Source organism: Rhamphochromis longiceps, linkage group LG3 (genome assembly GCF_057381845.1).
Source record: "Rhamphochromis longiceps isolate RC_006_pf linkage group LG3, R_longiceps_female_GT1.1, whole genome shotgun sequence".
Taxonomy (NCBI): domain Eukaryota; kingdom Metazoa; phylum Chordata; class Actinopteri; order Cichliformes; family Cichlidae; genus Rhamphochromis; species Rhamphochromis longiceps.
The window spans coordinates 42,642,897-42,656,232 of NC_140559.1; the positions used below are offsets into that span (position 1 = coordinate 42,642,897).

The 13,336-nt window shown below is 42.4% G+C and overlaps 1 protein-coding gene across 4 annotated transcripts in view; it reads right to left on the bottom strand.

Annotated features, from left to right (window-relative positions):
• svep1 (sushi, von Willebrand factor type A, EGF and pentraxin domain containing 1) overlaps positions 1-13,336 on the bottom strand; it is a 111,672-nt gene that overhangs the window by 58,771 nt on the left and 39,565 nt on the right. For all 4 annotated transcript variants that reach the window (XM_085398601.1, XM_085398616.1, XM_085398609.1 and 1 more), the window contains exons 3-4: positions 11,989-12,244; positions 10,443-10,619 (exon numbers count right to left, since the gene is read on the bottom strand). In XM_085398601.1, the coding sequence (XP_085254727.1) occupies positions 10,443-10,619; positions 11,989-12,244 (433 nt within the window). The remainder of the gene's footprint in view (positions 1-10,442; positions 10,620-11,988; positions 12,245-13,336) is intronic.

Consider the following 13,336-nt stretch of genomic DNA (forward strand, 5'->3'; position numbering starts at 1 on the left):
AAGGGACAAACACGCTGGATTTGAAGAAGGGCAAAAAACTTTAAAAGCCACTGGAGAAAAGCTTTAAGATGCTAAAAGAGACATTCAGTCCAGTCTGAGAGGTGCATGATCCTCAGGGGGGCAAATTTCAGTTTAAGCTATGAGTGAGGAAGAGGTGGAAGTAAAAAGAAACTAGTTAAAGAGCAAAAAGTCAAGATAATAAAAAATAAAACCTTCAAGACAACTATAGTAAGAGTTAATATATGATTCATTACTGGCTATTATTGTTATGAATACAGTTTTTGATATATATGATTTCTGACTTTGCTGCTGTACCAAATTACTTACTTACTTACAATTTAACAGAAGTTTTTCATGGTCTGCTTAATACCACTCAGTAGCTCACTATTTCAAGTGGTGGCACATGAAAGTAACTGCAGAGAGGCACAGAGTGTCAGAGGTTGTGTGTGGAGGCGTGGAAGAGATGACCCAAACGCTGGACTCACGGTGCAGAAATGAAGAGGATTTATTGGAGGGTGAGTGAACAAAGCAGGACCGATGGAGTGACTGGCTGGCTGAAAGACTGGAAGAATGGCTGGCTGACTAACTGAACATACAGACGGAGGGACGACATGAACATCAACATCAATGACACGACAGAGAACTGGTGAAACCGAGGAACTTAAATACACAGGTTGAATGATGACAATGATTGGAAACAGGTGAGTACAGGGCTGAACATAATCTGACTAATGACACGGGAGACAAGCTGACACGGGAAAAAACAGGAAGTGAGAACATTAATGTGGCGAACCAAACTGAACATGAACAAACTGAAATCACTGGGTCAACGACCCAGGAACCCTGACACAGAGAGGGCAACATAAGAAGGGAATCTAGGTGAGTATGGGAAAAAACAAAACAGAACCTGATGGAGAGACGGTTAGAAGGAAGGAAGGAAGGATGGATGGTTGGGGACAAGTGTTAATAACACAGTGAGATTCTGCTTCGAACCACTGGCTGTTTCACGGCTCCTTGTTTTCCATGCTTTCCTGCAGAGGAGGATCCCATTAGCACTACTTTATAGCCTCTCTGCGTCCTTGCTCCTTCATCTTTGTCTCTTTTTTCCCTCTTCACACACGCTCAGAATGGCCTCGGTTTACAACACCGGCCGTGTCTACTTTACAACATCCCTGACCTAAAAAACACAGTAGCAGCAGTCATCAATTTAGGCTTTTTACAAACCTATGTGTCATTTAATGCAGACAGGAGGGGGGGAGAGGGTGGAGCGACTGCTGTAATATAGATGTCAGCACTACACGGTGATTTAGGACTTAAGTAAACAATCTTTAATGAGTGAAAACATTTGTAAAAGGCCTTTTTGTTTGGTTTTAAAAACCCAGCGTGTCAACGGAGTGATTGTACTTCCTAATAAGGTAGAGAGGAAGACGTGCACCAAAGTCGTTACAGTAGTGCTCGGCAGATCGATCCAAGTAACGGCAGTATCGATGCCAGCGCTGGCCCTGTATTTTCTTGGTATTGGCTCGATACCAAGTAAGTAAGTATTGCACAGTGCCTCTTTAGAGTTCATAAAGTGCAAATTTGGAGCCTATTCATTCAGTAGACATTCACAGCATAAATGAAAACTAACTGGGTGGTAACTTGAAGAAAAGTGAGCGATTTGAAGTAGATCTCTAGAGAGTAGCCCATCTCTGCCACAGAGCTGCTAACAAGGCTAATAAAAACAATACAAGTTGTAAATAAAAAAAGAAAACCCAAAATAGCCATTAGTCAACATCACATTTGCTGCTGTCATGAATGAGTCTGGGATAAAACTTGTTTCTTTGCATTACTGCACCGCAGACCCCCAACCTCACCCACAGAGTAATGGCACAGAGCCAGTCGGGTCCTTCCTCAGTTCCTGAAAGCTCTCCGTCCACCCACCGCAGCAGACGCACAGCTCTGGGGTAACGAAGTGCCCTCCCTCACTTTCCACTCTCTGCTCACCAAAGAAAAACACAAACTTTCATTCAGTTTAAGCAATTAAAGGGGAGCGGGGGACTCGAATCCCCCCAAAACCTTCCTTCCTTTCTCGTTCTCAGGAAATCTGAGGCATCTGCCACCAACCCCCTCACCCCACTCCACACCACCACCATAACTACACCAAACGGAGCCAGGATTCATGTTGAGCAACTCCACTTTCACCACAAAACATTAAGAAAGAAGGACTTGGACAGATGCAGACAAACTGAACAGAAGCAGACAGTCTGCTGTGGTTATTGATGCTGTGGGGATTAGGAGTTATACAGCAAGAGGAAACAGAGAGTCTTTATAAGAAAGCTTATGCAACATGTTGGAGGAGTTCACCGAAATTTGCTCCTCTGGTAGAAATTTACTTTTAAAAACATTTAAAGTGCAAACAATTCAGCAAACAGAGGACCAGTGTCAGTTACTGGAACAAAACTGGTGTGTGAAAGCTTTGAAATTACCAAGACTTCTGTATTGATCAGCTACAAAATCCAGTTTGACAAAAACACAGTTTGACTAAACTGATAACACACAGTTATTGAATTCACAGAGCAATCACTCAGAGCAGGCTGGAAAAATGTTATAAGTTAGGCGCTTGTACCGTCTCCCTAAGACGATTCCTAAAGTTGCTTATAAGACTTGCACAACAATTAGAAGGCGTTTTTCTCCATTTCTCCAATAAAACGGTTTCATTTTCATTCTTCTGGGATGTCTCGAGTGAACAGATCTCTTCAGGTCAAACCACAGCAGCTCAACTGAGTCAAGGTCAGGAGTCTGACTTGGCAAACAACAAAAACAACAATTCTGCTGTGGCATCATTCAAACTCTCCTCAGCTTTGGGTCACAGACTGCTGCCCTGTAAATGTTCTTGATGCCATTTTGAATTCATTGCTCCCTCAACGACTGGAGGGCGTACAGGCCCCCGAAGCAAACACAGCAACCTCAAACCATGACGCTTAGGTTAACTTAGATTAAGATATGGCAGTGAGGTTTCAGTGTAGCTGTGCAATTGTGTTTTCTCCAAACATAGCATTTTCTATTTTTGGCAAAAAAAAAAGCTAAACTTTTGTCTCAAACATCTAGGAGGTATTTTAGAAAGTGGAAATGTGGTGCAATATTTGGAAAGTAGTGGTTTCTTCTGAGGTTTCCATTCACGTTTAGTGTTTTTCCACTTTAATAACACAAAAACATCGATTTTAGCAAACTGTAGGGATTTCAGCAGGTGCTTCTCTGTGAACCTCAAGGTCATTTATCTCTCTCAGTACTGCACTAAGTTCTCTTGGTGTGATTCTGAAAGATGCCCAGGAGCCAAATGCTTTTGCAGCCAGTGCAGTTTTGTGCATCTTCTAAGGTCATCAGTTCATCTGGATGTTGCGTTTTTAGTGGGTGAAACATTTCATCAATCATCCAAGTCACTTTTTCACTGTTTTTCTTAGATTCGATCTTCTAAGGTCCTGTGAAAGTTGTTTTGATCAACAGTGGTTCACAGGAAATAGTTTTTCTTGAGAATAGAAAGCTTTGCAAGCAACGTTATTTATAAGGAGGGGTCCTCAGCACAGAGGTTCATTTACTTTTTCTACATTTTTTCTTTAATACTCTGTTGCTTTAACCTTTATGGTTTTGGCTCAACTGTTGGTGTTGTGTGAATTGTGGGTACATCATGTGCGTCAGCCGTGCCAGGTTTCTTGAGTGGCAGCTTATACTTATAAGCTGTTTTTGTTTCATTAGTTTAACCAGATTGTGTTTGTCTGAAATTAAGTGTGACTTGGAAGAAGATCAGACCACATTTTATGATTAATCAGAAGAGAAATCCTGGGAATCCTGCTAGAGGTTCTGGTTATTATTCACAAATTTTTCTTGAGAGTGAAAATATGAAATTCCTCTTTTTGTAATATGACAACACAGTGTGTGTGTGTGTGTGTGTGTGTGTGTGTGTGTGTGTGTGCTGCCTCGACAGATATAAACTCTGCACCAAGCTTGCCTGGGTTGTTTTAGATCCTTCACATATTTTGATGTACGTAAGCGCACCAAAAGCACGTCGCCGTGCTCGTGAGTGGATCCCAGCGTAGTATATACTTGTGTTAGTGTGACAGTGCAAAGTGAGATGAGCTGCACAGCGTCGGGAACCAAGACAGCGTTGTGTCAAGCTCAGCCACATTCCTCAGAGTTCAGTTTTTACTATTTTGACTATTCATCATAAAAACTGGAGACCTCAGCTCAGAGGTGGAGGCAAAAAGAGAAAAAAAATGATTGCAACATCCCAGTAACGCCAAGAGATTTCCGCCATTTCAACACTTTTCTTATTCCTCCTTAGCATTCAGCAAATCCCACCTCTATTGTCATTTTAATTCCTCTGTTGGATTTATGTCTACCTCAAGATTTATGTCTACACAAATATTTACCGAGCAGACGCGGCAAACGCTGCTCGTCTCGGACAACAGACAGGACATCCACAAAGAAATGGATGTTTAGGGTCAAGCAGAAGCTCACTGCTGCCACGCGTCTCCCTTTGGGATCAAGAGGCTTTTGTGAACTTTATTCTGTAAACATTGTGCAACTCTTGTGGTATCAGCTCAGAAGAGTTGTTTTGCTGCACTCAATGCATTCCAGTCAACAGCTTACAGTCAGATAACGGCCTTAAAAAGGGTAAGCCATCTAAAAATATTTCCTCATTTCCAAAATCGCAAACATCCATCAATAAGTAAATATTGTGCATATTTCAGCGCAACTCAAATCCACTCAGAGAAAAATGTAAGAGACTTCTGGTCTTGATTGTTGCACTGTTGTTGTTGCCAATAAAAAAAAGAAAAATAAACAAAAGTTTATCCCCTGGAAGTTCACTGTTGACCTTTAGAATCGCTTGACTGACATAAATCGTATTTCTGCTTTTTATTAGGCTTCAAGATTTTTTCTGTCAGGTAGCTTTGGCTGCAAGTACAAAAAGGTTACAAAGCAAAGCTTAGGTATATAAAAAATGAAATAAAATATATTCTGAAATATTCTGAGCAGTCCACCAGCCAAAATAATTCATATGTGAAATCAGTTTTTATGTGTTTCCTGCTGTGAAGTTTGAATAAATAGCACTGCGGCGGCAATTCGTTGACTTTACCTGACATACATCTGGTCCTACATACATCTACTGCTCACTGAAGCCTGATCTGAAATGGTCTCAGTGGCCATTTTTAAGGAAGCGAAACAGGGAGAAAAGACTGAGGAAGAACTGGACCTGTGGCCACTGCAACTGAAATCAGTGGCTGCCGGTCTGATAGAGTGATAAATCCAAATTTGATATTTGTGGTTCAAATCATCAAGAGGTATAACAGCGAGCATCTGAAGCCATCTGTAAGACACAGTGGAGGCTCTGTCATGGTTTGGAATTCAGTCAGTGGTGTTGGAGATCTTCTCAAAACTCGTGGAATTATGAACATTAGATTTTGATCCACAATGTAATACCATGTAAGAAGAATCTGAATAGCTGCAGTTTAATTTGTAAGTATGATAATGATCCAAAACACATGCAGTAAAAGCATACCTTGATAGAAAAACACACGGTGAAGCACTATTAGTCATGGAGTGGCCTCCCCAGAGCCCGGACCACAACATTATTGAAGCAATGTGGGATCAACTAAAGGCAGAAACATCCAAAGAAGAGCTTTGAATGTCCTGGAGAACTATTCCTGAAGACTACTTAAAGAAACGACAAGAAAGCTGCCAAGAAAGTTCAGACTGTCCTGAAGAATACAGGTGGTCAAACCAAATACTGTAAAAACTGTAAAAAACTGTACTTCCACGTAGGTTTGCAGATGCTTCCAGGATTTCCAGACCACTGCCTAGTTCTGCTGTTACAGGTAAAATGTATCTGTGCTGTGCAACATTAGGTTATGGCAGCAGTTTGAATGTTTTTTCACTACCAATTTGTCACATACAGACTTGGGAAGGACCCCCCGGTGTTACATTTATATGCAATTAGGTAACGGTAATTTTTTAGCATGTAAAGCTCATGTCGTGAGGGTTTATATTATAAGTAAATCCATCTCCTTTTCCCAACTAAGCTGCTTTAATGCCAAACTCTAACCACGGAATTAAAGGGGAAAGAAATAAGGTAGCGAACAGGAAAGAAATCAGGGAGTAATAACAGAGCTAAAGAGACTGCAAAATGCCAGACTCTCAGACAGGACATGACACATACTTTGTTGGTCTGTACTGTTTTCTTTCTGCGTGTACTACTGCTGCGGCTCGTGTGTTAAGACGTTGACGCCAAAGGACACATTTACGCATATCGTTGACGTCAGTGGCATCTGATAGATGAGAATGGATTGCCAGTGCAGACATGGACTGAAAGAAAACCGATAAAATATATCACACAGGATTAAAGCGTATTAAAGAGTATGAATAGCTATCAGGCAAAAGTGTAATTATATTTGATTTGGACAACACAGAAATGAGGATTTTCCAGTATAAATCAATGGCAGAGCAGCATGCCATTATCTGTTAATTTCTTGCTGTTTTAACTTTTTTATTTTTGTTTTACAAGGTTTTTTTGTTTACTTTTGGCTTCCATAGTGTCTTCTGCTCTCACTCATTCTCCCTCTTCTCGATTCGTCTCTGGCAGAGCTGTCCAGAGCAGAACAAAGGCCTGTGCTGACACCACATTAACACAGTCCAGAGCTCCTGTCATTCTCTCAGGCTACAGAAGAGTCTGATAAGCCAGAATGTGTGACAGGAGGAAAACATGTTACCCCCTCTGGACTCGTCTCAGCCCCTTACTACATTTATCCGCTTCCCCATTCCTCTGGTGATCCTCGGTGATACTGTCCCTGAAGCGTTTGGATTGGTATTTGAGCAGAGAGACAACAATGTCCTATTTGGCCTGTCGGAATAAACCAAACTATGCAGGAACTGGCTCCATCATCTGTTTCTATCTGATGAGATTCCAGTCATGTTTTGTGGAAGAGGCTGTTTCACTTGGCTGTCGACAGCTTCATAAACAACACTGCTGTGCGCTGGAGGGATTTGGATAGCGTTTCCAATAGAGCCCGTCAGCCAATGATAATAACAACCCACTGACAGGACCGAGCACGGCCATATTCTTTTCAGATGTGTCAAAGACTGTTAATGTTAATGTGAGAAAACAGAGTCTGAAAAAGCATAAAAATGTTTGCAAACTCGTGATGCAGACAACAAACCCAAGCCTGGCATCCAGCTCCAGCAGCGGTGCTGCAGTGTATACACTGCCACTCAAGAGACCTGGCACGGCTGACGCACACAATGTACCCACAATTCACACAACACCAACAGTTCAGCCAAAACCATTAAGGTTAAAGCAACAGAGTATTAAAGAAAAAAATGCTGGATTTTTCTAAGAACAGCAGGAGCTTGTCAAGTTTCCTCACATGTTACATACGGCAAACTTAATTGGTGCTGGAGCCGCCGCTACACCAAAGAAGCCTTGTAAGAAATTAGAAAATATAAAACCTCCAATAAATGCAGGGTTCAAAAACATACGAGCCTCTTTCGCACCAGTTAACAAAAACCGAAGCTCACACCACTAATGTGCCTCGGCGTGCAGTGACACATGCTTCTGCGGGTACACGTCAGCTCACAGACAATCAAGCGTCCACGACACATTAACTCACGCCTCCTCCTCCATGAGAGTGCATTACACAAGCGGGTCGGAGACAGACGGAGGAAGCGGTCCCGAGTTGCGGTTTCAGCGCCTCGCTGTGTCCTTCCTTCCTCGCGCCGGCTGAGCCAACTCTAAAGTCGGCTCCCTGCTATTAATTAAAGCATTAAAAAGCATTAATAAGCAGAGTGGGGGGGCTCTAGTCTCGACAACATCTGATGAGAATTAGGGAGGCGTGTGTTTTGGCACGATGACCCCGATGCCCTTTACTTTGGAATTCCTACTTACTCCCTGCTCTCACGTTCTCTTTCTGACGTTCTGAATTATTTAAACTTCTCTGTTACTGAAATTTCTCTCATTCCTCCTTCCCTGCGTGTTATCAAACGCTGGATTGAAAACATGTGGGTGAAGAGACCCAGAGGGCGAGCGCGACGGGGGATTACCGCCTGTCGTTTCCCATTATTGGACGTGATTGTTATCCAGATTTCTGTTATTGTTACCTCTAGGCAGTGCACTCAGGGTCGATTTTCTTCTCAATCCCTCCCACCTGTCTTCCTCGCAAGCGGGGTGAGCTGCCTCAGTGACAGAGCTTTAACAAAACCACTGCGTCTTCTAGCCGCTCTCCAACAATTACAGTCCGACAGGCCCCCTGTGAATCTGATGATTGCACGTTTGGTAACAAAAAATAATAATTATGTATCAACCCCTAACCTCATGCAATGACAGCATGTAACACTACACAGTGTAACTGGAGATTTAACAGAGCAGAGACGGACATATGGAAGACAAATTAATGTGTCATTACACAAGCCGCTGGCCAGTGTTTTAACATGATTGTCTGCAGCGCGTTAGGCCGAAAATTAATGAACTGCCACAAAGTTTTTATCAATTCTGCAGTCGGGCTTGTTCCAAGCTGATTTAACACATGCAGAACTGCTGCCTCAACATTTCTGTTCAGCAAGGATGTATTTATTATTTATGTCTGGGAACTGTTAGACATGAATCTCTCTGATATCTTGAATTTCATAATCTAATCCGAGAGATGATTTCAAATGTTTCTGATCGTAAGAGTCTCTTATCATAACAAAGATCTACACACAATACGCAGAATCTGTAAGCAAGACTTTGTGGTTTTGACCTATAATCCAACTTCTGTTTACCAATCACGGTTGAGCAAAAAGTCCATGTGGAAAAAAAAAGAGAAAAAAGAGAATGTAAACAATGACCAGAGCAACAAACGTGAAGTTTTGAACTGGACTAATGATATCAGCTAACTGGATATCTGTTGCGTTTACTGGAAGCCTAAAAAATCTGCCCTTTCCCCAGAAGTTAAGTCAGCAGAAAAGTTGATTGAGTCCCAGATTGTCCTCAAACAGTCCTTCCAAACACGAGTCTTTCCACTCTTTGTCCATCTTTATTTAGACATTTTAAGTTAACTTTAATATTAACAATCTCCAGAATCTGCAGAAAAAAATTAGTTCCATTTGTCCAAAATAATGCTTTCTTTTCACACTACAACCATCTTTACTCCCATGTTTAGGATTCTTTGACTATAGTGTGAAAACCCAAAAGAGGAATATTAAACATGCTTCCTTTGTTTTCTGTTCTTTGGAGATTAACACAACATGGGGTGGATTAAATCATATTACGTCAAAAAAAACATACTCAGAGATTGGAAATTCGACTCTAAGAAATTCCAGGAAAGGTGATAGGAAAGGTAAATGTTTGTGTTCAGAAGAACAAAAGACAAAAAGAGAAAGCTCTCCAACATCACCACTTCAGCTGTGCACTTTAACCCGTCTGCAGCTGGTCTTCGACACAAACAGTTCTTACATTATTACAGCTTTTAATGAAACATGTAGCTTATGGATTTTATGGATCACAGCCCAAGAGATAAATCAATGTATGTGCACCTCATTAATATATGCCTGGACATGTTTATGTCTACATCACACAAATACATTAGAGCAACTTTCACCGATGCTGTCATCTAAAAAGACAAATAATAGATCCCAGAGGCCCGACTTTCTACTAACTAGTAGTAAGAAACTTGAGGGTAAAAGGCAGAGCACTCTGGCAACGGATGAAACAGATTCTTTTTTGTCCTCAAATGGACAATCACAAAACATACGTGGAAGTTGGAGCACTAAGAGTCACAGAAAAAAGGCAGTTCATTTTAAAAAGACAGCAGCGTATCTGGTGCATGTAGAGAGTAAAGAAAACCTTGGACGAGGTGTGATTAAAGGTGGAAAGTGAAGGTGGGAGCAGGACTCCCCTTCTGGGAGTGTAGGAGTCAAAGGTGAGTGAAGGATAATTGGGGTCCTGAGAACACAGAAACATCACTAACAGTTCTCCACCGCTATATCACATAAACTAGGTTTGGTGATAGCGATCTGTCTTGCGGAAAGCTTACACTGCGTTAAGTAGACAGGCTGCTTATTTAACATCCACCCCCGGTGAGCTCAGGAGCAACCTGAGGCTGCGATCGTAATGTGGTGGGGGTAAGAAACCAAAAAGGAGCTCCACGTGTCAATTTCGAAAGCAGGGAGGATTTGTTTTACTAGCGAAAAGCTTTGAACTTTGATCTTAGGTGTTAACATAACACATGAGGTGTTCTTTCACAATGTGAACAACATAATCTGTGCACAAATTGCTCTGCGTAAAAACCCAGCTGCGTAGGTCACAAGCAGTTTATCTCACATCTGCTACATGTGACATTTTTAAGAAGGATCAGTCAGCATTAGTGACTCGGGCCTTACAGAAAATTCATAGATCATCACAGCCAATATTAAACAGATATAATCTGCCCTACCTGTGCACTCGTGCTGCAGACCCTTGCCGTAGTATCCCTTCTCACATATGCAGTCGTACTGCCCGGTGTGTGTGCCGCACTTGCAGCTGGCCATCAGGTCGCAACAATCCTTGCCCGCTTCACACAAAGAAGCGCAGCGTGACAGATCCTCCTGGATGTAGCTGCCCGTAGGGAGGTCTGAGGGAAGCAAGCAAGCGCAGAGAAGCACAGGTTTCAATTACACCGCCTGAGAATAAGACATTTTCAAGTGTCGAGTTAAATGCTGGGTAAAACACCATCATTAAGGAAGTCTGACGGAGCGATTGGTGCAGACGACCAAAATATGTGAAAAATGGGGAGTCTTCTGGCACCATTTAACCTTCAGCAACTTTATTTTTGTATGAAGTCGTAAAGAAAAACACGGTCTTCAACAACTGCAAGATGAAACAAAGCTTTGCTTTATTTTTTTGTTCTTGTGTGCGCTACAACACATCTGTCAGACAGAGACAAACAGACATCTTAACCACAGAAATGCAGACAGAATGAATCAAAACAGGCACCACTTGTGAACCACAAAGGTACAACCGACTTTTAAAGCCTGCCAAATCATCTTTCTTGCATAAACTCCACTAGAGCTCGCAAAGGAAAGCCCAAAATGAAATGGGAGCTGTGGCATTACTGCCTGAGCCAAGGGGGGAAAACTGTCTTTGATGGTGTGACCAAGGCTAAATGTCAAATTTAATTTTACTTCTAGAAATTAACCTGCCGCCTTATTTGTTTTGTTTTTATTGCAACTGCTGGATGGCTGACAGAGCCACAGGGCCATGTGAAACCTGTCTTTGTGCTTTGAGACTGCTGTTGGCAGAGGGGCCAGACTTCAAGACAGAGGGTGAGCTGATAGTACGGTGTGGGTTGGCTTTCATTCTCATAGCCTTATCCCGTCTCACCAGCGCTTTTACTACTGCAGCCTCATCTGGAATTTCAGCCACTGTGTATGCGGACGTGGTCGCTCAGAGCCCGCGTAAGCATGTGCGTGATTTACAGCTCGCTCTGCACTCGTCTGTGATATTTTATGGTGAGATTTTAAGTTTTAAAACCGTGACTGGATCCCTATTTTCACTGAACAGTGGGGAATTTCCCTTCAAGTGTGGGAAAAAGAGCGTTGCTGCGTCTAATCTGCTTAGAAGTGAGGGCTAATGGCTGCTGGCAGCACAAAACAGAAGTTATCGTGTGAAATGCATGTTGTCAGATTTAATGTAAAATATTATCCACTTACTTTGAAAGAAGCACAGAAACTTAACGGGGTGAAAGCACTAGTACAGAAATATTGCTACGGGTCAAATGGTGACATTGGATGCGCTCAGGCTTCAAAGAAGCTGGCGTAGCCTGAACTTTTATTATTAAGAATAACATCAAGCATGATGTAACTCACCCCTGGAAAACCAAACGGGTTAAGTGGGAAAGAGGGGAGATTTGTTACATGTTTAACTAAAGCTTTGACATGAGATCGCAGATGTTTCTTTTAATAATCACTGGAAATCTGGAACCTTTCTCTGTCACTCCTTACCTTCGTGCAGAGCTCGACGAGCCAGGGCCTCAAACTCGGCGAAGTTGTGCACCAGGTAGCAGTGCTGGTCTTTGGGCTGAGAGGCCATGTCGTGTAGCTCCCTGATGTTACCCTGCCAGATGCCCAAAGTGAAGATCTCAACGCCGCGTTCTCTCAGAGCCGCCGCCACAGGCCGAGGGTCTCCACCGTTAGAGTAGCCGTCAGTGATGAGGAAAATCACCTTGGTGGCATTACTGCGGGAGTGACGAAGGATTTGCTGTTGGAGAAAAAGACATAGATCACATGAATAAATAAAGTTGAACTTGGCTCAATATTCTTTTTAAAGAATCAGTAAAGCTGCTCAGTAAAAGTCCAAAAGAACAAAAGTGCACACATAAGGGCGTTACACTGATCAGCTAAAACATTAACTGACAAGCCAGTAAAATCTAGTGCTCCACTGAGACGCATTTGGTCCTGGCATTCATGTGGATGTTAATTTGACACAAACTGCCACGTCAGTGTCATTCACTGACAGCGGGCCCTCCCAGATGGACAACGCATCCTGCAAATTGTTTAGAAATGATTCAAGGAACATAATAAAAAGTTTATTGTGTTGATCCGCCCTGCTAATTACCACAATCCCAAACTGATCACGCATCAACAAGCCGGAAGCCACAAGACCACAACGATGGCGTTGCAAATCAACATAGATCACCTACAGAGCTCCGATGTCCAAGCAGACATGCACAGATACTTTATTAGGTACACCTTACTAGTATGGGGTTGGACCCCCTTTTTTATTTGCCTCGAGACTGCTGCAAGATTTTGGTCCATTCAGAGATTTTGGTCCATTTTAACAGCATCACACATAGGGGTGGGCGGTATAAACGGTATATGGCCAACGGTAGAGATTTTTACTATACCGCTCTACTGCGATAGCGCATGTTGATGGTGTCATCATCAAGCTGTGCCTGTTTTGGTCAAAACCACTGCAGCGGCTGCAAACAACATCATCTGCAAATTATGCCGGGCAACAGTAATAGTAAAGAGACGAAGCACTTTTGGAATATGAGGAAAGCCAAAAACTGCGCTTCCTCTACTTCCCTACCATTGATTCATTAATGCCGAATTCTCTCGCAGCTGCTCTATTCCCATGTTGTTGCAGTATATGAATGACTAACCTCGTATTATGGATGGATTATCTCAGTTGTTCTCCTGACTGAAGTTTGGTCCGTGTATAGCATCCTGCTATGCAATTGCATTTGTCCCTATCCACCAGAAACCCTCACGTTAACTTTTATCGAGTGGAAAAAAGTTAGCGTTCATCCTTCAGCTTCACTGTGCTAATGTTATGCTAATCACACAGTTG